The sequence below is a fragment of the Syzygium oleosum genome, unplaced genomic scaffold (genome assembly GCF_021117445.2).
Source record: "Syzygium oleosum isolate NSW1041296 unplaced genomic scaffold, Sole_v2.1 Sole_v2.14, whole genome shotgun sequence".
Classification (NCBI taxonomy): Eukaryota; Viridiplantae; Streptophyta; class Magnoliopsida; order Myrtales; family Myrtaceae; genus Syzygium; species Syzygium oleosum.
The window spans coordinates 6,731,358-6,758,057 of record NW_026607498.1 but is presented as its reverse complement, the minus strand read 5'-3'; the positions used below and the strand labels follow the sequence as shown (position 1 = coordinate 6,758,057).

Here is a 26,700-nt window from a genome sequence, read left to right as displayed (position 1 = left end):
TATCGACACTGTCCAATTAAATTCGTCCCGAAACTCCCGAAAATCGACTGCCAAGTTCGGGGTCTAAATAATGGCCAAATTCGATCGAGTGCGATTCTAGTGAAACCTCAACTGTAAAATAATAACCGGGAGTGATCAGTTCCCGGGCGAGATTTTACTATAAGCACACTGACGAATTACACGTTTTATAAATCCCAAAAATGGACTGAAATTTGGAATATCACAAATTAAAAATTCGAGGACCATATTATACATTGGATTAAAGTTCATAAACCATAACGAAAAGATTCAAAGTTCATGGAAAGTTCATAAACTATTCGTATCATTATCCCAAATAATATCAACAACAATAATAATGAAGATAGAAGGTGGGTGCATAGATTTCAATCAAATATCAGGGCTTTGGCCCCAAAAACGACGAGGGATTCGGGCTCGCAGAGAGGTGGGTCGGCCCAACATCCATCTTCCCCACCCGAGAATCCGTCAGTCAGGCGGAGCTTCCCGTCCATGGCGATCTCTCTCTCTCTCCTCCCTCTCTCTCCTCCGGTTCATCGCTTCTAGCCGACGTCGATCGGTCGGAGTAGTCGCCGGCGCGCCCAAAAGATCGCGGCTTGATCGCTCCCCGACCGGGAGCGACCCTCCGCCTCCTCCTCCTCCATGTCGGCTTCGGACAACGAAGACGAGAGCCTGGCCAACTTCCTCGAGTCCGAGATCCTCTCCGAGGTGAGAAAATCCGGCCCTCGTTCGGTTCGGTTCGCTCCGATTGGCGATTTTTTCTCCTAAAGTTCGAATTTTTAGAGCAATTCGATCCGGTTTCCATTTGTTTATGTCCCTCAGGAAAGCGTCGACGCCGCCGCGGCCGCGGCCGTCGCCGAGCCGGAAGCGAAGCGGCAGCGCTCGGGGGGAGAAGGGGCGCCGGAGGAGGGAGAAGGCGATGGCAGGAGCAGCGGCAGAAGCGCGGTCTCGTTGAGGTTCGACACTGGGATCCTGAGCAAGATACCTCCCGAGCTGTTCCCCAACATCCTCAAATTCCTCTCGTCCGAGGTCCGTTTATCTTTCCTCGTAGCAGTTCCTTATCAATGGCGATGTTACGCATTGTGTGTTTCTGTCTCTCTTTCTTTTCTTCAAAGAGAAAGGGGAGTATCTGGAGTTGATGGAGAATGGTGTTGCAGGATCTCATGGCGTGCTCGATGGCGTGCAAGTCGCTGAATTACGCAGCGTCTGATGAATCCTTGTGGCGCCGACTGTGAGGGCCTCTTCGAATTCCTGCTTCTTTCGATTTTTGTTTCTTCATTTCTCTGCCGTAATCATGTCGACATGCAAAGTTTAGTGTTTTTCTTTTTTTGGTTGCTTTTCCTGTGTTATTCCTTGGGTCTGAGGTGCATATCTCATTTTCCCCTGCTTTTGCATTCTTCGTTTGTTTTGGTTGTTCTTCTTGAAGTTTTAATCTTTTTCATGTTTTTTCAAGAAGAGAAAGCAGATAAGGTTCATCTGATGTCACCTTAATGCACACTTTGCACACCATGCCACACTGCACTAGTAGTTTTTTTAACTTTGAAAAAGAAGATATTTTTGGGTTCTTTGACTTTGGTTATCGATTGGCCTATAGTCCCGTGGCATTGCCACCCATCTGTGTCCTGTAGTCTGCGGCCGATGGAAGAGGTTCTTTGACAAGCGCCTGGTGGGTTGGATGTTCCATCTTGAAGCTAGTTATCTGACCATAATCTTCTAAGTGTGTTAATTGGTCAATGGTTGATGTGGAAAGATTTGTTTTTTTTACCTTTTAACATTGAAAACTATCCTGATAAAAGAGTAAAGCGGGATGGACGAAGTGGATGAATGCGATGATCTTTTGAGTTTGTTTTGTTCTTGCTGTTCCTTTTCTATGTTTACATGCTTGATCTGATCTCTAGCTTTTGTTCAACGTATCGAGTTCTTTCAGGTACCGAATTCGGTGGGGTCTGCTGCCACCAACTAATAAGATACGACAATCCGCGTGGAAGAAGCTCTATATCCAGGTACACGGCCATTTTTTATTATGCTACCTACAGAGCCTAAATTTTGCTACTTCTTTTTCAGTTTGTTAACTGCACTCACTTCTTTTTATGCTCAATAATAGTCACAACATGACCTCCGGTGTTTGTCATAGTTGCTAACTTCTTCTCCTTTCTAGTTGCGTTCATGTATTAGGAAAATCTTCCATTTTTTTTTTCAAACAAGTTGAGTCAGTCCATTCACTCTTTCTTAAATCAGAGCCGTGATACATTATCAAAGTTTAAACTGCCACAAGGAATTGTGAGCCTGTGACATGAATAGCGTGATGATCTGGTGTCATGGTTTTGTTTCGACAATTATCTGTTATAGTCAGGCAACACTTGAATTATTTTTTCTTTTTCAATTGACATGTGTGCATTGATGGAGCTGGTTTTTGCTTTGTCTTACAGAGAAAGCTGGTAAGATGGTGAGATGAAAAGGTTTTTAGTTCAGTCTTTTGGAACTAAGATCAGATGTAGATTAATTCAATTGGAAAGGCCAACTTTGCTTGACCATGGACCTCCAGAATTTGAGTGGATATGACCTGGTCAGAGACTTCTGTGGTCACTGACCTTACTTGGTGGCTCTAAAGAAGGAAGTAATATCAGTGAAAGAGGCATCAAAGATCTTGACTTTGTATATGGTTGCTTTGGTCCCGAGCAAGGTGGTGAGTTGAATGGGTGAAATGATGTTAGTGGTGACAGTGCTGTAGGATGCCAATGGATACTGTGATGCGTGTTCTGTTTTCTGGAGTTTAACAAAAGAAACAGGATTTTCAGTATCCATACAATTTGCGAGAGTAGAGTTGCTGCTGTTCCTTGGTAATAGTGTTCGCCCTTTGTTATGGGTGGGAATGGCAAGTGTCCTTGGTTTAGGATGAGATAAAGCAAGCATGCCAACGGAAGAAAATTGGAAAATGGGGGAGTAGGAGCCAGACAAAATAAGGCTAAACGTCATGCAACAAAATGAGAATTGCTTGTAGACTTGTCTAGTAAAGAATTGGTGGTTGTTTTTTTCAGTTGGTATGTCTTCAAGGTTTGTAACATGGTGAAAGATGTCCAGATAAGTGAATAAACAGTGACATACTAATAGATATTCTGCTAGTTTGCTTCTCTAAAGCGAGATGCAGGAGCATACTCACTCACAGCATAAAGGCCAATGTAACCCATAAATGCTCAGAGAGATGAGAATAAAGAAATTAAGAATTTTAAATTTTGATTGACATTCATCTGATGACAATTTTAAATAGATCAATTGCGATAGTTTCTAACATAAGGGAGCAAGCCACTTATAATGTCTAGTAGGAGGCTCTTTAGTATGATTCAGGATAGAGGTATTAGAGATTTATGAGTGTATATAGTACAGTGGATGCTATGTTGAATTAAGAGGAGATTGACAAATGACAATGTCTTTATCATTCATCTCTCAGTTGGGCAGTTGCGAATCTTCTGAGTCCACATGTTGTTCTTGATTATTGATGTTGTTTCTACTAGGCAGCCAGTACTTAACCTGGCCAATCGCATTGCACTTGTTTCAGTCGGTTCTCTTATTTGATTTGATTGTAATACTTACATGGTTGCAGCGCGATGAAGAGGACCTGAGTGAACTTGTCAGAAACTGCCCAGCAGAGTTTAAAGAATACTACATCCAAATGCAAGCTGCAAAGAGAAGCCAAGCACCTCTTCCTTCACAGGTAAATGGAGCTTGCTTTTGTAAGGATTCTTTAATGCGGTGATATTACAGGTCAAAGGTTGGATTTGTTGGAATATTGTATCAATTGGTGCTAGTGGTATAGCTTTCCAAACCTTGACTGGAATTTCTTCCAGGGAGTAGATTGTTGGGTAGAATTGTGCACTTGGTGTCTTCTGCTGTGACTTTCACATGTAGTTCTTTAGCTGTATACTAACAATATTGTGGTCGATCCTTTTCATTTTTGCATTACAACCGTTACGAAGTAATGGAAGCTGTTCAAAGAAAAAAGATTTGATGTTGCTCCATTCGTGGCTCTTATTTGTAAACGCTTTTTTGCTTGAGATATAATCCTGAATAGCATTACTACACTATTATTCTCGACACAGCATACTTTGATCAACAGGCTTTACTAGTCACTTTCCATGAAATTTTCAATTACCACACGTGTTTCTGGTTTGCTCAGTGACTCATGGGTTCATCCTTTAAATTTCACCTACATGTTTGCTTGTGAAGGTGAATGATGATCGGATGATTCTTGATAAGACAGTCGCTGATCAAGTGTCTATGTGGAAAAGCAGCAAGGGGTTCACTGATGCATTGGTTCTGGACCACGTTTGTTCAGGAGAAACATGTTCTTATCACCAAATTGGCGATGTCTTCGTTTGTGAGAAGACTGGAAATGTTCACGGTAAAATACTTTAAATGCTAACGACTATAAGTCTCTATAGTGTATCCAATTTATTATGTCGTGCAGGAATGTCTTTGCTAATTTGGTTTTTCTTCATTATTGTTTTTCCTTTCAGTCTGTGATGAGACGTGCAGAGAAACAGTTATGGATCCTGCCAATGAGCTCTTGGTTTGCAAAATATCTGGACACTGTTTAGATAGGCTGCTGTCAGCTGCTGAAATGGAGCCTGATGCTGTGAGTAGAATGTCTTCTTTTGACACTCAAATTTCTTAAAACAGAGTCGTTTTTTTGTCTATATAGCCAGGATCACAGAATTGACTGCTAGCATTTGTCGTTCTCGTAGAGTCAAATCTTTGTAAATTTAACTGATCTTTTTGCTTTTTTGCATTCAGGAGCAGCAGCAAGGTGGTGTGACAGATGAAGCTGAACCATTCATGGGATCTGGTCGATTTGGTAACTAGTTAACCCTTTCCTGTGTCTTTTATCTTTAGCTATAATAGACAACTGCCTCACACTGTGCGTCCTTGTGTCTCGCAGCACGAGCTTATTTATTGGGATACAATTGCGATGACGAAAGCGAGTTAGATGCTGTGTTGAGGTTTTGCTGAATTTTGGGGATGGCATGTATATGGTTTTGCAGGTCAGCAAAACTGTCCGAGTGTTTGTCCATTTGAATAGCTGATGCCAGCCTAGTCTGTATAGTTATATTCAAAATAATATTATTAGATGACAGAAAATTTGTTTAGGGTTCCTACGAACTCTCATGGTGTAATCTGGTTGGATAGATGTTAACATCTCTATGGAAACATGTTGTCAAAGGTTTCCCCTGATATTTTTACCATGATTCCTGGATTCGTGGTTCTCCATTTTGCTGGTGGAGCATTTATCTTTTGAATTTTCTGGTGATATCATTATACCGTTTACGCCTATATTTCTTTGTTTTAGCTTCTGCTTTGGGACATTTATTTATCCCTGGCCAGTTCATTAGCCAAAATCCTTCTCGATCATCTTGAGTCGTGATGCTGAGAGCTTGGGGGACAGATAACTGATGTTTGCAAACCTTAAGTGATCTCTTTCAACTGTCAGTGTCTACACGCTTATGTGAAGTTGGATTTACACTATGTTGATACATGTATCTAGTTGAACATGCACACTTGACACTTAACTGGCTGCACGGCATGAATGTCCCTTCTGTCTTTCTGAACAGTTCACCTCTTCATAGTGGCTTCTATACGTTACGTTGTCCAAACTAGCTTTAACTTTAGAAGCCTGACTTGGGTTAATTTATAGCTATTCGAGTGGATTGTAAACTTAATACGTTTTGCACTCTGATTTCTTCACATTGAACAAGACTGGAGCTTTTCTTGGATCATTCCGTATCAAGGCTTCAAGTAAGGCTTTTCCTCTCTATTTGTCGTAGCACAAAGAGGTTGCCTTTTTAACTATTGGGAAAAGTCACAAAAAAAGTCAAATTATGACCACCGTGACACATTTGTGCCGAGCTCTTTTTGTAACATTAACAACCCGAAACAATACCCACTTTAACACATTAAAAAACTCCAAACTTGTACATATGCGACACATTTATTCTCCATCAACTATTTTTTAAATGATTTTCAGTCAAAATAACTTCCTTTTTATTTTACTTAAGCTATGTGGACTCCATGTCAACATTTTTTGTTTTCTGGCGTCTATGTAGGTAAATTTTCAATGGTTCTCATTGACAGGAAAATTGACGAAAAGTAAATGTGCCATACAAACACAATTTTGAGATTTTTTGTGTCAGAAAAAAGTTTAGATTAAATTTATCACAGTAGACATAACTAGGGGTTTTTTGTGGCTTTTGCCCTTAACTATTTGACCGAGTAGCACATGCCAACATTGTTCCATACCGGTGATGCAACATCAACAGTTTGACGAGTTAATATCGGCATATGATGGAAGACTCCCGTCACACGAATTGACTGAGCTGAAGAACTCGATTCATTAGAAAGAACAAGAGGACTAGATCTAGAATTGTCAAAGAAACTCGTTTTTCGACTCATAAAAAGTGTTGAATAAGCATCTCTACATCATTCCTAACAAGATAAAGAAGCGTTCAAAGCCATTGGTGAACAATAAATTATCATTCGAGCAAATTTAACTGACAAACACATTATGTGTAGATTATCCCTACCTGCCAACAGGCACACAGCCCTGCTGGTAAAGGGATTGGGGGGTAGGGTCGGAAAGTACCAAGTCTGGGTTCGATCCTTGTGACCATCACACACACACACACATAGTAGAGAAGAGTGGGACCAAAAGAAATAAAACGAAAGATAATCCCTACCTAGGTACGAAGTGGCAGTTTATATTAGAGAGGCTGGTATTGAAAGTGAGAATGAATACATACGCTTTATTAGCAGATGCCGTTTTGTAATTGAACCAAACATTATGCTAGGTATCTGCTATTGTAAAAAATTACAAAAAGAAAAAAGTTGAACCCTAGTAAAAGGCTTTGCAGTTACAATTCTCCTGTATTCCCCATTATTCTTTTTTTCAGGACAAGTCATTAGGCTCATTGTGTGTCAAAATTCCTACTTCTAATCTTGTACAATGAGGAAAATCCTTAACTTGTTTCTGTATGCCAAAAATGACTTCTAGATGGAAGTACCTTCTGGGATTTTGTGTACGTTGGCATTCTGCAAGTTTGACGACGAACCAAGTCAACCTGAAAGTCATAATTTTGTGGGCATCAACCACGACTCAAGTCGCGTGGTTAGGCCTCACCAATTTGGGTGATCGTCAGCTGAAGTTTGAGGCGGCACAGGCTTCCAACCAGATTTCTCATCCCAGTACATATCATAATATATATGACCCGGCACATGATCCGCCGTGCAGCACCAAATACCCACATACCGCTTGACACGATTCCTAAATTGTTCTTCCATTTTCTGACCAATTTATGCAACAGCATCAGGAAGAGAGGAAAATGTTGCAAATGAGACCACAATCGCACGACAAAAGGGAGAACAGATGAACTCTTACCTGGTCAGTAAAACCTTCAAAAGCATCTTGCATAGAAGAGAACTGAATGACTTTGATGTCCTTGAAGGAGGAGAACACCATCTTCAGCTGTACATTTAAAGGTGATATTAGTCGTGTTCCCTCATTACTTAAGCTCCAAGTACACAGTTCACTGTCTTCATTATGGATTAACTTAGAATTACACACAGCTTTCTGAAGATAAGACATGGAGAGAAAAATAATAAAAACAAAAGAATAATTAACCAGCACTAGATGGCATCTCTGCAAGCTATGGTTTGAAATAAAAATGGATTTCCAAGATGTTAGGGTAGAGAGAAAAAGAAACTCAAAAGCTCACCCAAGAAGATGGTATACACAAACAGAGTCATATGCAAGAAATATCAAAGGATATTGGAGGTTGCCAATAACCATCTTGATTACCGTTTCTTCGTTGCTGCGCTTTGGTAATCTGATCACTCTTGGAGAGCCGGTGCTATTGGTTACTTCACAATCTTTTGTTCCTCCTTGACAAAACTTAACATCAAGCCATGATTCTTTTACCTGGAGAAGCAAAACACAATAATTTACACCGGAACTAACCAATCGAGAGACCTTGCAAATGGTCTTCCTTTACCTCTTTGGGCATCAATGTATTGTCAAGGAGAGAATACTCCCTAATGTTGATCCCAGGGCCAAATTCATCCTCTGGCATTTCCTTTAACATGACATTGACCTGTTGTGCAGTAGCTATGGATTACTCAAACAGAAACAAATTCATGCTTGATTTACCATCTTGCCTATCTTATCCAAGGAGAAAAACTGACATTCCAGAATCCAAGAAGTTCATTGAATAAAATAAGTTCTACCAATTAACATTTCACCCAACCAAAAAACTTCCGAGCGTGCTAAAGCCAGTTATGTCAAGCATAACAAAGAAGAAATACAGTTGAAAAGGGAAAGGGATAAATACAGTGAAGACGTGTGGAAAACCTGAAAAAAGGACCAAACTAACGGACTGTCCATTTTTTTATTAACAAGTAAACCAACAGAATGGACTGTCCTTGGAGCAGAAGGTACAAAAATGAGACCTATGAGGCAGAAGACATTAACATAAAGAGTTTTTGCTTGTTTCACCACTGCAGGATCCTTATAAACAATCTCCAAAGTTCCACTAAAGAGGCAAATATTCAAGATTTTTCATTTGTCAAGGCAGAAAGTTAGGAACTCAATGCACAGGAAATAGAGCATGGGCTACCTAAGAACTGGAAGAGAGGACCAAGAAGAAATAAAAATTAACTAATTAGGTCACAGGATCCAAGTCATATTACTTGCGGGGACACTTGACATGATCATGACCAAGTAAAAAATGTAGGGGACTGCGGGATACCTCAAATACGTGGTCCAAAGGGCATATAAAGGGTTGCCTAGTCATAGATCCTTCCAGAACCCCTGGGTGGGGAAACCACAGCCTATCCAATCTACACCATAGTGGAGGCATAATCTGGAAAACACGACAGATGAATACTCAGCCAAAATCTCCATAAGCATCCAGTAATTATAGTTAAAAATCAGTTGCATTGATTAAAAAGATTCACCAAACTAAAGTCCACACAGTGGTAACATTATGCTGAATATTAACAAACTTTAGTGGGCTCACTCTAAGTGTTCCTCTTCTCAATTTCTCTAGCTTTAAAATCTCTCACAATAATGAAAACAAACACAAATAATAGTGAATGATTGTGAACTTCCTCACCAGTGTACGGTTTAACACCAAAGAGATTGCAAGTGCCGTCCTTATTTGTTTTATCTGAATAAACAATTAGGCCAAACAAGGGGTCAATAACATGTCCCGATAAATGGCAGAATATAGTAGGGTTGGTTTAGCCTCACCTGATAATTGATCAGAGTAAAATGTGTGTCAATGGTATGGTCTCCATCCAGTAATAAACTCTTTGGAATAGACGGCTTAAATGATAAGAAACCTCCTGCAATAAGTAAGTCCCTTGAAAAAATCAGTTACAGCTTACTTGGAAAGAGATCACTTTGCAAGTGCCGGGTTTCAAAATGCTTCATTTAATTGGGAAAAGAACAGAGGTAAAAAGTAAAACTCTTCTGGCTTCGCAGACAAATCACAGGGGATGATTCGTTTTATAGATAGGCGCCTGCAAAAGTTACCAAGTTTGCAAATTTGGATGACAAAAGGTGGATACATCACTATTGCTTTTTTTTTTTTGGCAAAAATAGGTTGTGTTATTTGACAGAAGAAATCTTCATATGCTAAACCCACCAGCTTACTGAATACATGCACTGTTCGTACCAACAAAAATAAATCCAAAAAGATAGTTACTTTATCATATATGATTTACACTGCTGGCTAAAGACATGAAATTCAGCTTCAACTGGTCATTGAAATTCCACCAGAATGGCAAAGATGATAATATAGGAAACATTCAGCATGACATATGATATTTCTCTCAGTTACTTAAACAGATTTGTGCACAAAGAGCCAGACTGTACGTCTATAAGTGTCCCAGTAACAGACAATAGCACCATATGTCACTAACACCCAAAGAAGTGTGAAAGACTGCAAATACCCTAAATATTGGAGCGTCAGTTGAGTAAACAGATGCTTGCACATTGCAAAGTCATTACGATAGGCACATTTGGATTCCTAAGAACAACTAGGATATTCATGGACCACTCAGAGAAGCATTATGAAACAAAAGCATGAGGGACAAAGGGAGAAAAGTATAACCTGGAGATCAGTTTCAACCCCAAAAAGAAGATGCAAGTGAGCTGTAACAATTTGGAGAAGGTCTAGTCTATCTAGCTAGCTAATAAGCATCATGCAGCGTGAAATGGTAACTTCACAACATGTTGGGCTGTTAATCACCTGGTGTGTCATAATACTCCGGTGGATCATAAAATACCATTGCCTCTCGCAAGCGGTGACGTTTCCCTTCAGTGCCTGCATACTGGAATGTGGTATGCACTGCATATGGCTCTAACCTGAGCTGTTGATACATTGCCTGCAAACATATATGAATTTTTGAAGAAAAAGTTGGATTGCATGATATGTTCTATTATATGTGCTTCATCCCTACAAAAGAGGGGAAAAAAACACGACAAAAAATATCACGTCTTACCTGGACAAAATATGTATGGCCACTGCAAAAAATGCTTGCAGGCAATACTCCCAGCTTCAGACTTCCATCAAAAGCATATACAAGCCCATCATCCCCATCAACAGCTGGTCCTAACTGCCTGCGAACAATATCGTTGAAGCCATTTTGATCCCATATCTTTTCATCAGCTAGAAGCATGTCTTTCCATTCTTTAGCCAATCTTTTGGCAGATTCTGTTGGCCTCCAGTGGAAAATTCCAATATTGTATGCAGCACCAACTGGGGGTACAAAGCAAATTCACGTCATAAAGCAGCTTCGGAAAGACAATTGTGAATGTCATACAGTAGATTGGAAACAGATTTATTGCCAAATGATAGAATATAATGCTTTGGATATGCATCGAGAGAGACAAATTTGAAGCTTGTAGTTCATCTGACAGAATGATCAGAACAGCAGATCAGTGCAAAGTTTGTAAATTTCAATTGTGTAGACACAGAAAAAATATTGCTATAAGCATTTCACCCTTTCACGAGGACAACCCTTCATTTCCCAAGACTGTGACAGACAAGTGTATTTCTTTTTTGTGGACCACACAAGCATATATTGATTCAGTGAAAATCCATACAAAGGGAAACTTTGGAAAACATTCAAGAGCATCCACGTAACAGAGAGTTTATGCAAAGAGACCTTAAATTCCACAACTCCCAAACAAGCCTTTGTTTTGTCTTTTGAACTGGCAAAGATTACTAAAATAACACCTCAAAAGATCTAAACATGGACAGGAATCAAAAACTGATTCCTAGTGTGATGCCAGCTCTGTAACCAGACCACCTAAAGCACGCTCACCTTGACAGGTATCTAATCTTAAAACTGAGAAATCAAGTATAAAGCCTGAAGAACGGAGCTGAAACCCAGGAAGAGAGTATTTTGCATACTTTAGTAAGAATTTTCTTCTGGTAGGTAAACATTTTTCACAGCACAGATATCTAAACAATAGTCCAGGACTGCTCATGTACTATGGCATCATGGAAGCTAATAAACGAAATGGCAAGGAGCGAAAGAATACAAATTACAGTGGGTAAGGAGTTCACCTTGTTGCCAAATATCCAGCCTGTCATCAACAACTGTTGGTACAACTTGATCACTTGAAGTCAAAACATCTGCTTCAGGATATCGAGCAAGATATGGAAGGGGATTCTGTTAGAGGATGAAAGTAAGTTAAGCAACATGTATAATTTCTATTATCTAGACAGCATCAATAAAAAGAAAGGATCCCATAGCACCTTACATTAGGCAGCCTATCATCATAAACAAAATTAGAGGAGTCATGTACAGAATCAAGTCAAGACAGGTCAGATCCTCCTTTCCAGATGGGGATTTGCGATGTTTATTTTGTGCTACTTCTAACTTTATATTGTCCTTCTAAGATCTCGAATAAGCTTTAACTCTCTACTCCTCAATCATGGAACCGATGGACATTGAGACACGTGCTTACACTGTCTGAAACATATTTCTTTAATCTCATCCTCATTTGAAACAGCCTTCACATTCTCACGGTGAATTATCTTCTCCTCATATTTTCCCTTCACCGATCAACCAGTAAAGCATCTCACAACTTTTTTCCATATTTCGAATGTTTGCAAGCACCATTTCCTAACCACATTCAGTTTCAGAAACCAAAGATTGCATATGACCTTTTCAGAAGACTTCCTTTTTGAAAGATACAGGCATGCCTTTCCATTCCATTTCTACCCTGGCAAGAGCTGACGTGACTATTTCCGCTCTTTGTAGCATCAAGAAAGCAAGAAAAGTTATCATCCAACACCGACTTATCCTAGGTTTTAATGGTCCCATCCTCCCTAGATCACAAGTAAGATTTTTCTGGGCTATACTCTCCCACTCAACTGCAAGTCTTCAAACTATGAATCCTCTGTCAAGAGCTGTATACCACATATTTGTTGACCCAATTTTATCCACTCAACCAATATGACAAAGGGACCTCAAATCGGACAGCACCTAGTAAGTCTATGAAATAACAGCACAAAGATAACTGACATGGATATGATCTTAACAGAAACAGAAGATTGATTACTAAAAGGACCAAACTATACCTTTAACCAAACCATATCAGTATCACACATCAATAACTCATACCCAAAGGGTAGGATAGCATCTATGAGAATGACTTTTTCTCTCCCCATTTTATGAAATGTAGGGGTACCCCAGCCAACATCTACCGTGCTCATATGACTTCCCATGTCAAAAACTGGAATGCCTTTCCAATACAAAGCCTCCAGCAGTTTTGTGTCCATTGCACCTGTTTTAAAAGATTCAGAATGTGATTTACCTGTTGCTGTCGGCAAAATGATATAGGGACTTGCAGGAAAGTAAACATCAATCATAACAAATAATTAAATTGAAAATTATCACTTACCAACTAGGAGATTGGAGAGATTCAAATCAGTCAAGTGCTTAACCCAAGAGAGGATGAAATCCATGAACGCGTAATTGCCAAAAGTTACTATGATTACATTATCCTTCACCCTTTGCTCTACCAATTCCTTTGTCAACCGAAAGGTCTGCAAAGAAGGCATTTTTGAATTCTTAGGTGGGACCCATATAGAATTCGCCGGTGCATCTCCATGCTGACTTGGAGGTGCTGGTGCTGCTGCACCATCTGTTGTAGCTAGGGAAGAGTTGAATGCTTGACCTAAGGGCGAATCTACATCTGAGAAAGAGCAACAGGTTAAATCCTCAGTTGAATGATAATCAAGGCAAAAAGAAAAAATCAATGAGAGTGGTTGCCAAAACCATTGATGGGACACTAACCCAATTAAGTTCGCTTCTCCGACCCAATAACTTGAACGAAAAATAAGAAGAAATTCACCATAACACTCCAATGAAATAGTTCTGATAACTAGCATACAACCAGGCCATAGTTTGACAATGTATCAACCAACCATATGTCTTGGATATAAAAGATCATACGCGACAATTCTTCACAGAACAGCAAGCAACGAGCTTGAGGCGCTACACTTACATAAACTGACCAATTGCCAAAAGAACCTCAAGCACTCTCTAATTATAACTTCTAACCCACCACAAACAACAAGATAAAACAGCAATCAACACCATTCACAAAGTAGGCCACACCGACGGCGACACGCGCGAGACGAAGCAATTAGAACAAGAGACGAAATGGCACAGAGAGAGAGATCACATGAGAGAGAGGGAGGAGAGGAGAGCCAGGAAGTGGAGTCCGGAGAAGACTTGTCGGCGGAGTAAACGGCAGAGAAGACGTAGAGGGACGAGAGGACGATGCCCACGATCACCGTGGTGTAAATCGTCAAGAACAGCGGCCTCGAGCTCACCACCTCCTGGCACGAATCCTTCAGCCCCATCCCCCGCCGCCGTCAGCGAGCGATTCTTGCAAATGCTCAGCCAGTCACGACTCCTCCCCCAACTGAAGAAGAAGAAGAAGAAGAAGAAGAGGGTAATCGAGCTAAAACCCTACACGATCGAACCCATTCTCGTTCCACTCTCTCGCCGTCGAATGACAATGTCCGAGAGAGAGAGAGAGAGAGAGAGAGAGAGAACTGTAAAAGGTAATGGCTTTGGGGTGATGCAGAGAACTTTGCTGGATCTCTGTCTCTCTCTGTCTGTCTGTCTCTCTCTCTCTCTAGATCGCCGGTTTGGCAGAATAGACAGGTCCAGCCGGGAAAAGTCAACTTCCATGGTTGTCTGAAATCCTAATCTCTCTCTCTCTCTCTCTCTCTCTCTCTCTCCAATTTTTTTATCCCAATATGGGAAGTAGGTGATTAATGAGGGAATCTTGAGATGAATTAGGAGGTGGAGAATAGTAGTATTCAAATGTTCATGATCTTATGGGAGGATCAAAACTCTCAAAAGTCACTTTAGGAGGTTATTCATGAATGAATGATTACAAAACGGTTTAGAATGGCAACAACATTTGAGGAGCACTCAGATGTTGGATTTCAAGCTAGTCAATGTTGGAACCACTTAAAGTGTGTTTGGTGGATCGGATATAACTCCGGATATGATAATTTATTTATCGTATTTGGTTGTGAAATCCGAATAGGACGGATATGAAAAAACACGGCGGATATATGGCACGAGAGATAATACGAATGTTATTTGGATATTGCACGATCGAGACCGGTGCCCGCCTCGCTGCCTATCGCAAACTCCAGAGATAGCAATGCTAGCCACCACGCGAGGATCACCACCTCGCGGTTGTTTTCGATCGTGTTCCCCAATCGGAGCTTCCCGATCGACATCTACACTTTTCGCTCAATCCGACACCGTCTTCTGGGCCCTTGAAATGAACACCTTCCGATGTCGCTACTCGAATATTATCACCATAGCATGCAAGCTACCACCACAGGTTGTGTGTTGCCATCACTCTGTTTCTTGTTCTCACTCGGGGCTCTCTATGTCCCGAATCTAGGCTCCCTCTCTCTTCCCGCCTGCTGGTGACCCATGTCAACATGCTCAACCCTGGTCGTCATTTAAAGACCTCTCACTTCGTTACCCATGTCTATCAATCCCATCGAGTTTTACCTCTTTGTATATGTGATATAGAAAAGGGATCGTGACCCTTGCGCACGGGTGGGATAATAACCCAAGCAGTCCTAAACCTATTCTACGGATGCTAATTCAATCATAAACTTTCCAATTGTATTAATGTAGTCCTAAACTTTTGTACAAAATTCTAATGCATTCCTTTCGGCCAATTGCTGTCGGAAATTGCTAGCACGCTAACATGGACAATTTGTGGATCATCGATTTTCGGCGGCAATTGGTCGGAAAGACTAAAATGAAATTTTGTGCAAAAGTTTAGAACTACATTAGCAAAATTGAAAAGTTTAGAATTGAATTGGCAATCGTACAATATATTTAAGATTGAATTAGTGATTTTTCCCCGTGCTGGTTGCAATCATAGAAGCGCTGATCTCAGAGCGAGTGAAGTACTAGCCTTAAGCGACCTCTAATTTGAGGTACCCCAAAGCCCCTCTTTTTCCTCACAGGCGAAACCTATGATCAAGATTGAATTGGCAATCGTACAATATATTTGAGATTGAATTAATGATTTTTCCCTGTGCTGGTTGCAATCATAGAGGCGCTTATCTCGGAGCGAGTGAAGGACTAACCTTAAGCGACCTCTAATTCGAGGTACCCCAAAGCCCCTCTTTTTCCTCGCAGGCGAAACCTACGACCAGGTTTGAGAGATCCGCATCTTCCTCCTCAATGGCTCTATCCACCCCACCCCCCTCGTTAGATCACGGCGACAACATATGATTTCAAATATATGATGGGATTTTCAATCATGTCTTAGGTGCACCAAATATATGATGGGATTTCTACAATTCAGATGATTGTAATCTCACATTATCCTATCCCATTCAAATCCGTGTTCAAACAACCAAATGTAGCCCAAATATCGTTTGCGTGAGTACGAATTGCACAACGGATTAGTGAGGAGTATCGACGACTCCACCATTAGATAGAGTGACGTTTTGTTAGCACAAGGTGAAGTCATAGTGAGAAGCTCGCCAACCTCAAAGATTCGAATTGCAAATGGTTTTGAGCCTTCATGGCTTAAATTGAAAATTGGAAAGGGGGTACAAGACTCGTGAGTAATAAAGGAGATTACAACGGCGATTGCCGCTCCACATCATTTTCATTCAAGAAACAAAGGGGCACATGTGATTTTACAATACTCCAAGGGCAATGTTTTTTGCTCCAATCTACCTTTTGATTGGTGGATTGAAGATATAATATCATCCATATTTCATTTCACTAAGTGCACATTAGTGATGTTTATACTGGTACCACACCAATTAAAGGTATGGTTTGAAAAAATACCCTCCATCTAATTTAACAATATAGGAAAATATAGCCCAAATAGATATCCTTTTCTCTTTCATGAATGAAAATGATGGTGAATCCTCAATTACCTCTAGAAGCTATGTTTCAAGTGTTGATCACCCTAGACTCAATCATAGCTTCACGTTTGATTTTGACAATGGCTATTACATTCAGATTAATTAGATATTAAAGTATTTATTTGCAATAATAACTATTATTTTGTAGGAGGGCATTTTTTAGGAATTATTAATTGTTCCTTGAAAACATAAGTATTTCCATCGAAATACATGACTTTTTGGAATGTGTTATTACTCAAAATTATTTTCAAATATGTGCGGATATGCGTCGTCACTATTGTCACTCGAATTTCGGTTAACAAGACCCTATTTTGTATTCCTTAGTCATGACAGGTTTTACGCAAATCTTAAGCAATAGAAATTATGTATCTATATCGCAGCTTATTCCTTATAGTAAATCCATAAAAATGCTGGCCTTTCTCTGCCCCCTCTTACTCATTAACAATTACTATCGTAACTCAAAGTTACTTGACATTTAGTAAATCATTTAATTGAACACCATACATGATATTAATCGTCTATTAACAGACGTCTCTTGCATGAGCATTCTGAGAGACTCGAACTTCATTCAAATCTGACGTTCGAACTAACTTTAATTGGACCTTGATTAAAGCAATCCGCCACTGCAGCTCCCCTACTTTGACTCATCTACACTCTTTTCATCTCAGGTTTGCTCTAATGCCTTTCACGGAGGGAGAAGAGAATCCTCAGTAGACGGCTCTTTTGGTTGATGCTAGAGAAAAAAACACACAAAAAGTTTGTGGGAGAGAGACATTTTGTTTATTGTCATCCAAATATTACTCGATAACTAAAATATTCCTCGTTATCCTTTGAAATTCTCTACTGTTGCGCTAACATTTGGTTCATGTGTATCGGCTAGGGCTTCACCTGTGTACTGGCAGAGCATAGCTTTATAGTAAATCGGTTACCTTTTAACTAAGTTCTTGTTCATTCGATCAAATTCATTTACAAGTGACATTTGAATATGTTTCCACCCTGTCAACATATTTGCAAGGACTTTCTCAGATTCAGATCTGGCGTCTCCAGTTGACTCTTTGTTTTCTTAAATTATCTGTGATTGGTAATAAGGGCGCGTTTGGTGATCATTCTGTTCTCGAAAACAATTTCTGCTGAGAAATGATTTTTTTTATTCTGTTCCCGAAAATAATTTTTAAGTATTTGAAGGCGTTTGATAACAGCCTAAAATTTCCATTCCTGGAATAGAAAAAGAACATAAATGCGTTTAGCAACAGCACAAAATATCTTTTTATTAATAATATTTTTAAATATTTAAATATTTCTTTCTTTTTTTCTTTTCTTTTTTTTTTCTTCTCTTTCTTGGCTATGGCCGGGTTGCCGGCCATGGCCGGCGATGGCTAGACCCTCGCCGCCGCCCTTGCCGGCCTTTTCCAGCTCTCGTCGGAATTGGCGAGAGCTAGACCCTCGCCGCCGCCCTCGCCAGATCCAGTGAGGGCGGCCCTTGCTCGGGCCGCTAGCCTCGAGGGTGGCCCTCACCAGCTTGGGCGAGGCCTCGAAAAGGCGGGCGATCCGACGAGAGCGACCCTTGGCCAGGCCGCGAGGGTCCAACCCTCGCCCTCGCTTGTGGCCGACGAGGGCCGCGATGCCCTCACCGGTCCTGGCCTGTGGCCGGTCGCCGGTCGCCGGCCACCAGCCACAGCCAGGAAGAAAAGAAGAAAAAGAAAAAAAAAATTTCTCTTCTATTTTTGATTTTTGTTCCTAGAATCAAGAAGCAACTTTTTTTTACTTCTTGATTCTATTCCAAAACTGATTCTGGGAACAAATTTGTGTCCGGGAACAAAAAATTTACCAAATGGATTTCCGTTCTTTTTTTTTTTTAGGAACAAAAGAAAAGAATCAATCACTATTTGGTAAGTTACCAAATGCACCCTAAATGAACTCTCGATGGTCAAAGACACCGGCTGAGTGTCTCTTTTGGAAATGTTGAGGATCCTGTGTTACATTACATGTTTTATGCATTAGTTTGGCCGTTAGGGTTTCTGGTTGAAGCATATAGGATGATGATATAGAATTTCACATGACAATTTGAGTTGACCAAGAACATAAAATCGACACATTTGAGATCCTTAATTACACACCTATTCTCCTTTGGCATTGACTCTTTAACAAGTTTTAATTAGATGTTAATACTCTCCAATGCTAAATGCCAAAGTGCTGAATCTCGGTGGCATATTTTCGTCAAAGCCAAAATGACTCCTTATTATCCTAAAAACTCGTGCCCTTTTCCCAAACCTCTTTCTCTCCCTCGAAAATATATTGTATAGCTCGATAGATAGAGGCATTGGCATTTGTTTCCGTCACTAAAACAAGAGAGCAAGCCTAGGAAAAAGAGAGGCAACTATGTGGTTCTTTGGATTCTCCACTGCAAGCGCTAGGAGTTTCATGATTATCGGAGCAATTTTGGTAGTGATCCTGTTCACAATCCTCCTGAGGAAGTTGGTCGTCTACATAGATTCACGGGAGAATTCCCGGGGCAGCGAGAAACCGCAGGACGGGTCGAAGGCCGCGTGCTCGGTGAGTTGCGCAGCGGTGATCAGGACGTATGCGCTCGAGGAGCTCAAGTGCGCGACGAGGAACTTCAGGGTCCGGATTGGGATCGGCGCCACATCGTACGTGTACCTGGCCGAGCTTGGGGACGGGAGGTTCGGCGCGGTGAAGCGGGTGATGGAGGAGAGGGGAGGGAGCAAGAAGATGTTCTTGGATGAAGTCTCGGTCTTGCTCAGGATCTCTCACCCTAATTTGGTGGGCTTGCTGGGTTTCTGCTTAGAGGCAGGTAAATTACAGAACATAAAATACTTTGAGATGATCTTTTATGGATTTGATACGAGCGCACAGTTTGATTAAAATTTTACGTTCTTTGTTGGAAGATACTAATTTCATGTATTTTATCAGTTGCGTATACAACTACTAGACTAAATTATACTTTTGCCATACCATGTGACATCAAGTTTGAGATATGCTTAGAAACACTTTATCATATGACTGACCATGTTTTGAAAACGTGAAATCTGCTATGACTATAGGGGCTGCAACTCAGAAGAAGCATAGATAGAGCCTCATGTCGCCACGAAAAGTTAACACACATAAACGAAAAAAATTGAATGAACTCATTTGATGTTCTAACTTAGATTTTAAGCTAATTTCAAGAGGCTAATATCCAAATTTATTTGTGTTCGACCAGGAGAACAACTACTCCTACTCGAGTATGTTCCAAATAAGAGCCTGTTCGACAGGATGCATACACACCGCGGCCAGTCGGCCGGAACGCTTTCATGGTCAAACCGCTTGAGTATAGCCCGGGACATAGCGCAGGCCCTCGACTACCTCCATTCGCAAGCCGACCCGCCGATCATCCACCGAGACATCAAGTCGGCGAACGTCCTCCTGATCGACAACGACCATGCCAAGCTCGCCGACTTCGGCCTCTGCAAGTTGGGCTACGAGAGCTACTATTCCCAAACTCCGTGCATCATCAAAGGCTCCTTCGGTTATGTCGACGTGAATTACCTAAAGACGGGCCACGTGTCGCCTAAGAGCGACGTGTACAGTTTCGGAGTGCTCCTGCTCGAGTTAATCACCGGGCTGAAATCGATGCAAGGTTCGGTGACGTTGCCCGAGTGGACGGAAGATAGCCGGAAGAGCAAAGAAGACGAAGCATTGATTAAAATGTTGGATCCTAAATTGAATGGTGATGTGAATGTGGACCAATTGAGGATGTTGGTTGACGTTGCTAACTCGGCTTTGGTGGAGTACTCTGAAGCGAGACCTGAGATGGGCCACATTTTGAATCGGCTTTCCAGTTGCATGGAATTGCAAATTCAACCAGAGTTGCCTGTTTAAAAAGCGAACTCAATCGCTATTCCTGTTAATATGATAGTGTGGTTTTTGTTTCTAGAACAAAAAGACCAGCAGTTCTTCTGTTCTCTGGTTTTAAGGACGACATTATTGGTTCGTTTGAGGTGATAAGACGTATTAGACTTATCACATGCACATGTGCTTCTTTTTTTCTATAAATTGACTACTGCCTACACATGGCCATTTGCCACTTCTTTTAGCAGGAGAGATTGGGCTACTGATCATTGTGGCGGCGGTGGTTTTAGCTTGGATGTTGGGCTTGTAAGAGAGCCCATAAGCTCTATGGCCCAGTAATTATGGGCCTCTGGCCCAAGTTAACCCTTTGGGTCAGGCCCATTTATCAAAAAGGGCTTAAGAATATTGCAAAATTTGAGTAGTGCTTAATGAATGATAACATGTTGGGCATACTTCTCTTGTTGGTCGGATTAACGATGTCAAAAGCGCTATATGGCTACCATTCTTGCTGCGATTAATGCTCATAAGACAGTAAACGAAACTTTGTTAATCTACGGCGCAATTATCTTAATTACTTTCCAGCATGTTGCTTTGCATGGCGGGCCATTTTAATAGTTGGTTTGCGACGTTTTTAACGCGTAGAAACAACAAAAAGATGTTTCTCATCGTTTGCATGTAATTAAAGAACTTTTCTTTTTTCACAGTGGCCGCCACCCGGGCTCTCTCTCTCTCTCTCTCTGCGTGCGATCCAGGGGCAAGTTCAAGTTGTTCTTGAATGCGATCCCCTTAGACTTTGAAACCAATTTGTTCTTGAATGCGATCCCTTAGACTTGACCGAACTATTTGACTTTAAAAGTTTTTTTGAGCATTTAACTAAAGATGTTCTCGGGTCCCAATCCTAGATCTTGCCTCTTTATTAGTTAAATTTGGAGGGAGTGATGCTTTTTATAATGTTATATCTCGAATAAAGCCGGAGAAAAAAATAATACGAAAATCAGAATCTTTATTAATGGAGTGTAGGCCTCAGATAGTGAAAGAAAAGAAATTTTATAAGACTTTGCACCCTAGAACCAATAGTGAATTGATTAAAGACAGTAACTCATGAAATTAATTATTTAGGGAAAATTACCAAAAAACATATCTTACATTTCACCCAACCACCACTTACAAGTCATAAGCACAGGCCGGGCCCAAACGAAAAAGAAATGGCCCAGACCAAACTGCACCGGCCCGGCCCGGGCTGGTTTGGCCCTTTTTTATTTAAAATTGTAAAAGTAGATTTGCTATTATATTTTTGACCTAAAAAATCACTTGTCTTATATGGTTATGTATTTTAAACCAATTTAGGACTTTATTAATGCGTTGCTACCATAACTAATAATTCAGTAATATTTATAATATTCATATTTTATGTTTGTAATATAATTTAAAACTAGTTTGGGTGATTCGAAACTCAGGCCCGAATGACCCAAACTAGCTAGAATAAAAAAGACGGTGCCTAAAGTGCCTACCCGAACCTATTTAGGCTTGAAAAATTGAGCGGGTCCGGGTTTCTGGGCTAAAGGTCTTTTTGCTCACCCCTATGACTTACATGCATCATCTTTTTCGACAATATTGAAATTAGATACATGAGTTTTACCTTGGGAACCACTTTGCACCTTTTTATTGGTTATCCTTTGTCCTTATGTACGAAAACTCCATTTTCTTCCAAAAATGACCATCTCAAAATTCTTAATTCTCATACCCACTTAAACATTCAAAACTCACAATTTCATACCACTCGAACTCCAAGCAAGATGTTAAATGGTCCACAAGGAGAGACGATTTGGTCTTTTCAATGCGAGTTTTTGTTTAGAAGTACGTGAATGATTTTTGCACAATTTGAGGTATGTAATGTTGGATAATATCCCTAACAGATTTTGGTAGTAACAAAACTTAATCCTAGTGCTTAATGAATTCATTTAAGTGCGCAGACACTCATATCTAAACTATGGAAAAGTTAGGATCTAACTTATAAGTATATGGGTCAAATTTCTCTAAGTCTTAAAATTGGAATCGAAAGGGGGTAAAACCAAAATCTTGGTTCCAGAAAGCAATCAAGCCTGGTTGCTGACACTTTCCATAAATAGATTGAACGACCATTGGAGTTTCTAAATTGAGCTCATCGCAATAAAGTATGATATTCCAAGATTATAAACACCAAATCTCACGACTAATTCGTTCAAGTGATTGGCGTGATGACGTGATCAAAATCTATCATCAAAGGAAGACATCTTGCCATTAATAAAACAAAATAAGATTGATAGCCCTTATTGAGGGAATGTTCTGCTCGCGTTTTTCAAGGAATTTTGACGAGAAATTTATAGAAAATTAGATGGACATAATGGCTACATGATCTAAATGCAGAATTTGAAGGTCTATAAATTGGAGAAAACTCAGCTACAAGTTAAATAGTCGGAAAGGGTATGCTGACAAAACTCCCTGTACAGTCAATCCACTATAATCCTAGGCTCTGATACCAGTTTGTTAGGACTGGTATGGAAGCCTGAACAAACAAAATGGTTCTACTATAATCGGTAAAAATGAGATTACAATTGTTCAATCAGTCACTCATAAGTGTTTCCCAATCCTATACCCACAAGAATCAATCATAAGAAAGAAGTTTTCTTACCCTCTGAACTCTCTTAAATGACAATTCTCAAAAGCGCTCAATGTCTCTCGCAAGTTTCACACTTTCAAGCCTCTTACAAGGAAAAGAAGTCTTGTGGAAAATCAATTTCCCTATTTTGCATCATCCACGATCTTGTTGGCAAAAGTTCGATTTGGACTTTCCTAATTTAGGTCGTGTTTCCTTGTAATTCAATTATGGATCGGATTTCAAATCAATTGGGATTAATTTCAAAACATAATGAACATGTGACTATCATAATATTGCACAATCCCATGTTGATAAAAAAAAACTATATACATTGTGCAAGAAGTTCAAGTTCTAATCATTCAAAATTTTATTAGGGTCTATGTTGTTGGGAGGTATCGCAGGAGCTTAGTATCTCACCGTAAAGATCATCAAGAGAGAATCGAAATTCGAGCCCGCATGACATGTCTCTCTTGGACCAAATTTCACTTAAACCGCTTTATCCCAAACTAGTATACTCACTTCACCAAAATGTTAGCCATAAGAGAGGCTCTTCGGCTAAGTTGAGAGAATTCTCGTACGAGATATGAATCGATGCCGGAGATTGTAAAAAGTTAAGAGTTGGAATTGGCAGAACAGAAGACCATTGGCATCTCCCGTAAAGATCCTAACGACGTGAAATGGTGAAAATTATCCATAATCACAAGGCATGAATTATTCTACAGTCCAAATCATTCTTTGACCATTCAAAGCACGATTATGTCATACCTTACGATAATCATTCAATTCCAATTATAGTTTCCAAGGGCACGTTTTCGAGCATCCCATGGAGATGGAGCACTAGGCACATATTCCTCCGCAAAGGCCTCCCATCTGGTTTCGTTCATGGGAAGCATTGATGTATTCACCAAGCAATGCATTCAATGTAAGTGCACGAGTTTCTGAACCTTCTCTTGTGATCCAATCCGACATCCGTAATCTTATTTATTGAACAACCAATGAGAAAAAGTCTACGATGAATTCCTTTTTAAGGTCTAATGGAAAATATTTTGTGGACATAAGCGAACTCTAATAAAATATAACGAGGACAGCTAATCACTCGAATGTCCAATCACAAGTAATCTGAACCGCTTAATTAATTGTCTACTCATAATTTGCCACATCACATAATGTACCGATTTTCTAATCCGGCTTTTGATATGTCTAGAGTTGTTCTACTTCATAACGAATAAATGAATGTTCAAAGCATCTATATACAAAAAGGGCCAGTTTCATAAATCACCATGAATACAAAAGAGTACTCCTTATTCATTCAGGTAACCAATTTCGTAAATATCAATCGATTTTAATCGTATGCATTTACGGGTAACAACTAAACGGTACTCTTTCGAACCCATTGCACCAATGTGCATCACGATAACACTTTCATTCTCAAGGAAGTCGACTTATACTCGAAAGAATTACTTTAAGTGAGAGAGACATTATGATTCGAATATTGAATTAACCTCGTACGAACTAATCTCTTAAGATTTAGCTTTCGCAAATCTTTTCATTTGCACACTCTGGTCAAACCAAACGCACGTCTGGATTTGCAGGAGGGTCAACCCCCGCGATCCAATGCAATTTGATATTCTCTCATGATTGATCCTAATGCTGCCCTTCTGAACAGAAGCCAGTTCTTAAACAATGAGGCAATAATTGACACACACACTCTCTCTTTCTCTCTTTCTGGAGGGCACGACGATTAAAGCACATAAGTCGAATCGTTCTTGGGACTCTGCCAAAAGAGTCCAACTGGCATTTGACCTGGTAGTTAAAATGCTCTCACTGACGCCCCAGCATGTAATCAAAACCTTAAAAACAAATATTATGGGACGCTTCCCCGAAGGATCCTTGTACCGGAGGACCTCGTAATCTAATCGCTTTGAGTACCTGGCGGATCTACGTGTACTTGCATGGGTACTTGGAATCTTTCATGTGCACGCCTCTGCATGCTTCTGCATGAGCTTGCAAAAGCCATATTTAGGAGTTAATATATTGCCCTTAAGATTTGTGTTTTTTGAGAAGAAAGTCATGGGGATCACATGCTGGCACGGCTTAATTAGTAGAGATGACCGGTTTCAAGAAGGGTCGATTCTCATCTTGAAACCGGAAACCAGCCCCTTTGATCCTGAAACCCGGCTTAAGAGAGAGTTGTGAAGAAGAGAATGTTGCTATTTTTGAACATGTGTGTTGAATAATGTATAAATTGGTTGTATTTACAGATAACCAATCAACACATCTTTTAAGAATAGATAATTTATCCTCACCATCACCACTTTTCATGATCAATAATTGCTTCTTTTTCATATCCAACAATCACCTCTTTTCATGTCCAACAATTATCGCTCTTTATGTTAACAAACTATTTCAACACATTCTTGGACTCTCCATCTGTTCCAATGACGATGTTGCTAAATGAGGAAATTCTAGAGGAGAGTCCCAGTTTCCACTAACCTTCCTCTTGAAATTTCTAACGGAGGGAAATTCTTTCCTAGTTTTGAGCCTCCCCACCCATATTGTTGTGCTCCATAGTTTGGGTTAACTCAACGGATGCATACACCAACTGGCGACTATCTATTCAATGGAATTCTCTTTCACCTGAAAAATCGAATTAAAAAAATATATAAGTGCAATAAAAGTTCTAAAACTTATCACGAAAGTGTAATTGATTCCTAAAATTTTCAAAAAGTGCAATTAAGTCCTAAAACTTGTCAAATTGATGCATTCAAGTCCTTTTGTTAACTTCGTCCAATTTGGCTAACGAAAAATGCTGACGTGACTTTGTTTATTTTCTCTATCCTAAGTGGTGATGACGTGGGTAAAACGACGTTGTTTTGGTCCAAATTTGATTTTTAATACAAAATTTGTTTAAATTATATTAAAAAAAACTTTTAAAAAACCAAAAAGGGAAAAAAGAAGGAAAAAGCTACCCCACCATCGCCGGTAGCCCTCATTTGAGTTTTTTTTTTGTTTGTTTTAGTTTGATTATTTTTAATATAATTTAAATAAAAAAATCAAATTCGGATTAAAACGACGTCGTTTTAGCATTATGTCTCATGTTTTAACCATGTCATCGCCGCGTATGGGAGCGAAAAAAATAATAAAAACCATGTTAGCATTTTTCGTTAGCCAAATTGGACAAAGTTAACGGAAGGACTTGATTGCATCAATTTGACAAGTTTTAGGATTTAATTGCACTTTTTGAAAGTTTTAAAACTCAATTGCACTTTTGTGACAAGTCTTAGGACTTCCAATGTACTTATCCCCAAAATAATGATGAGACCTTCACATGCTTTTACAATATTTGCCACAACGCCTATAGTCGGTATAAGCATGTTTCACTTGTCTAAAACTCTCAAAGCACAATTTACTTCAATGGATTGTGGAACTAGGGCCATTGAATGGGTGGGTCGGGTTAGGTTTGGGTTAGATTGAAAATGGTCCGACCCAAATTGACTCATTTATATGCAATACAAATTTAGTGACCCATACCTGACCCGACCCGTACTCGGCTTGTTTACTAAAATACTTCCACATCAAATCCACTTTATGAAAATCCATATCCACCTAGTCAATCCACTTTAACCTTTCATGTGTATAAGTGATTGGATAAAATCTCTATTGCGAATATAAGATGCTAAAGAATTGGCTTTCAACATTGCA

At 39.9% G+C, this 26,700-nt stretch overlaps 3 protein-coding genes across 5 annotated transcripts; 2 read left to right on the top strand and 1 right to left on the bottom strand.

Annotated features, from left to right (window-relative positions):
* The first annotated feature begins 466 nt into the window (after positions 1-466).
* On the top strand, positions 467-5,258 carry LOC115690045 (F-box protein SKIP31). The gene is made up of 9 exons (XM_030616275.2): positions 467-723; positions 838-1,044; positions 1,173-1,246; positions 1,943-2,018; positions 3,617-3,727; positions 4,240-4,414; positions 4,530-4,648; positions 4,807-4,867; positions 4,952-5,258. Exons 1-9 carry the CDS (start codon positions 658-660, stop codon positions 5,020-5,022), a joined length of 960 nt encoding a protein of 319 aa, XP_030472135.2. The 5' UTR covers positions 467-657; the 3' UTR covers positions 5,023-5,258.
* Positions 5,259-6,782: 1,524 nt separating this feature from the next.
* LOC115690022 (arabinosyltransferase XEG113) lies at positions 6,783-14,205 on the bottom strand. 3 transcript variants are annotated; one of them, XM_056317892.1, is made up of 14 exons: positions 13,766-14,205; positions 12,980-13,273; positions 12,657-12,862; positions 11,637-11,742; positions 10,567-10,823; positions 10,314-10,449; positions 9,311-9,405; positions 9,174-9,227; positions 8,808-8,921; positions 8,055-8,153; positions 7,862-7,981; positions 7,442-7,528; positions 7,184-7,347; positions 6,783-7,095 (listed from the first exon to the last, which is right to left on the bottom strand). In XM_056317892.1, coding segments are annotated over exons 1-14 (1,914 nt in total). In that variant the 5' UTR covers positions 13,947-14,205; the 3' UTR covers positions 6,783-7,094. The 3 variants fall into 3 exon arrangements, with proteins under 3 accessions (XP_056173867.1, XP_030472102.2, XP_056173868.1); XM_030616242.2 differs by having other exon boundaries at positions 6,783-7,347; XM_056317893.1 differs by having other exon boundaries at positions 6,783-7,347; positions 12,980-13,267; positions 13,766-14,203.
* Positions 14,206-18,890: 4,685 nt separating this feature from the next.
* Positions 18,891-20,390, top strand: LOC115690020 (serine/threonine-protein kinase PBL27-like). The gene is made up of 2 exons (XM_030616240.2): positions 18,891-19,323; positions 19,732-20,390. The coding sequence occupies exons 1-2, from the start codon at positions 18,891-18,893 to the stop codon at positions 20,388-20,390; spliced, it is 1,092 nt and encodes a 363-aa protein (XP_030472100.2).
* Positions 20,391-26,700: the final 6,310 nt, after the last annotated feature.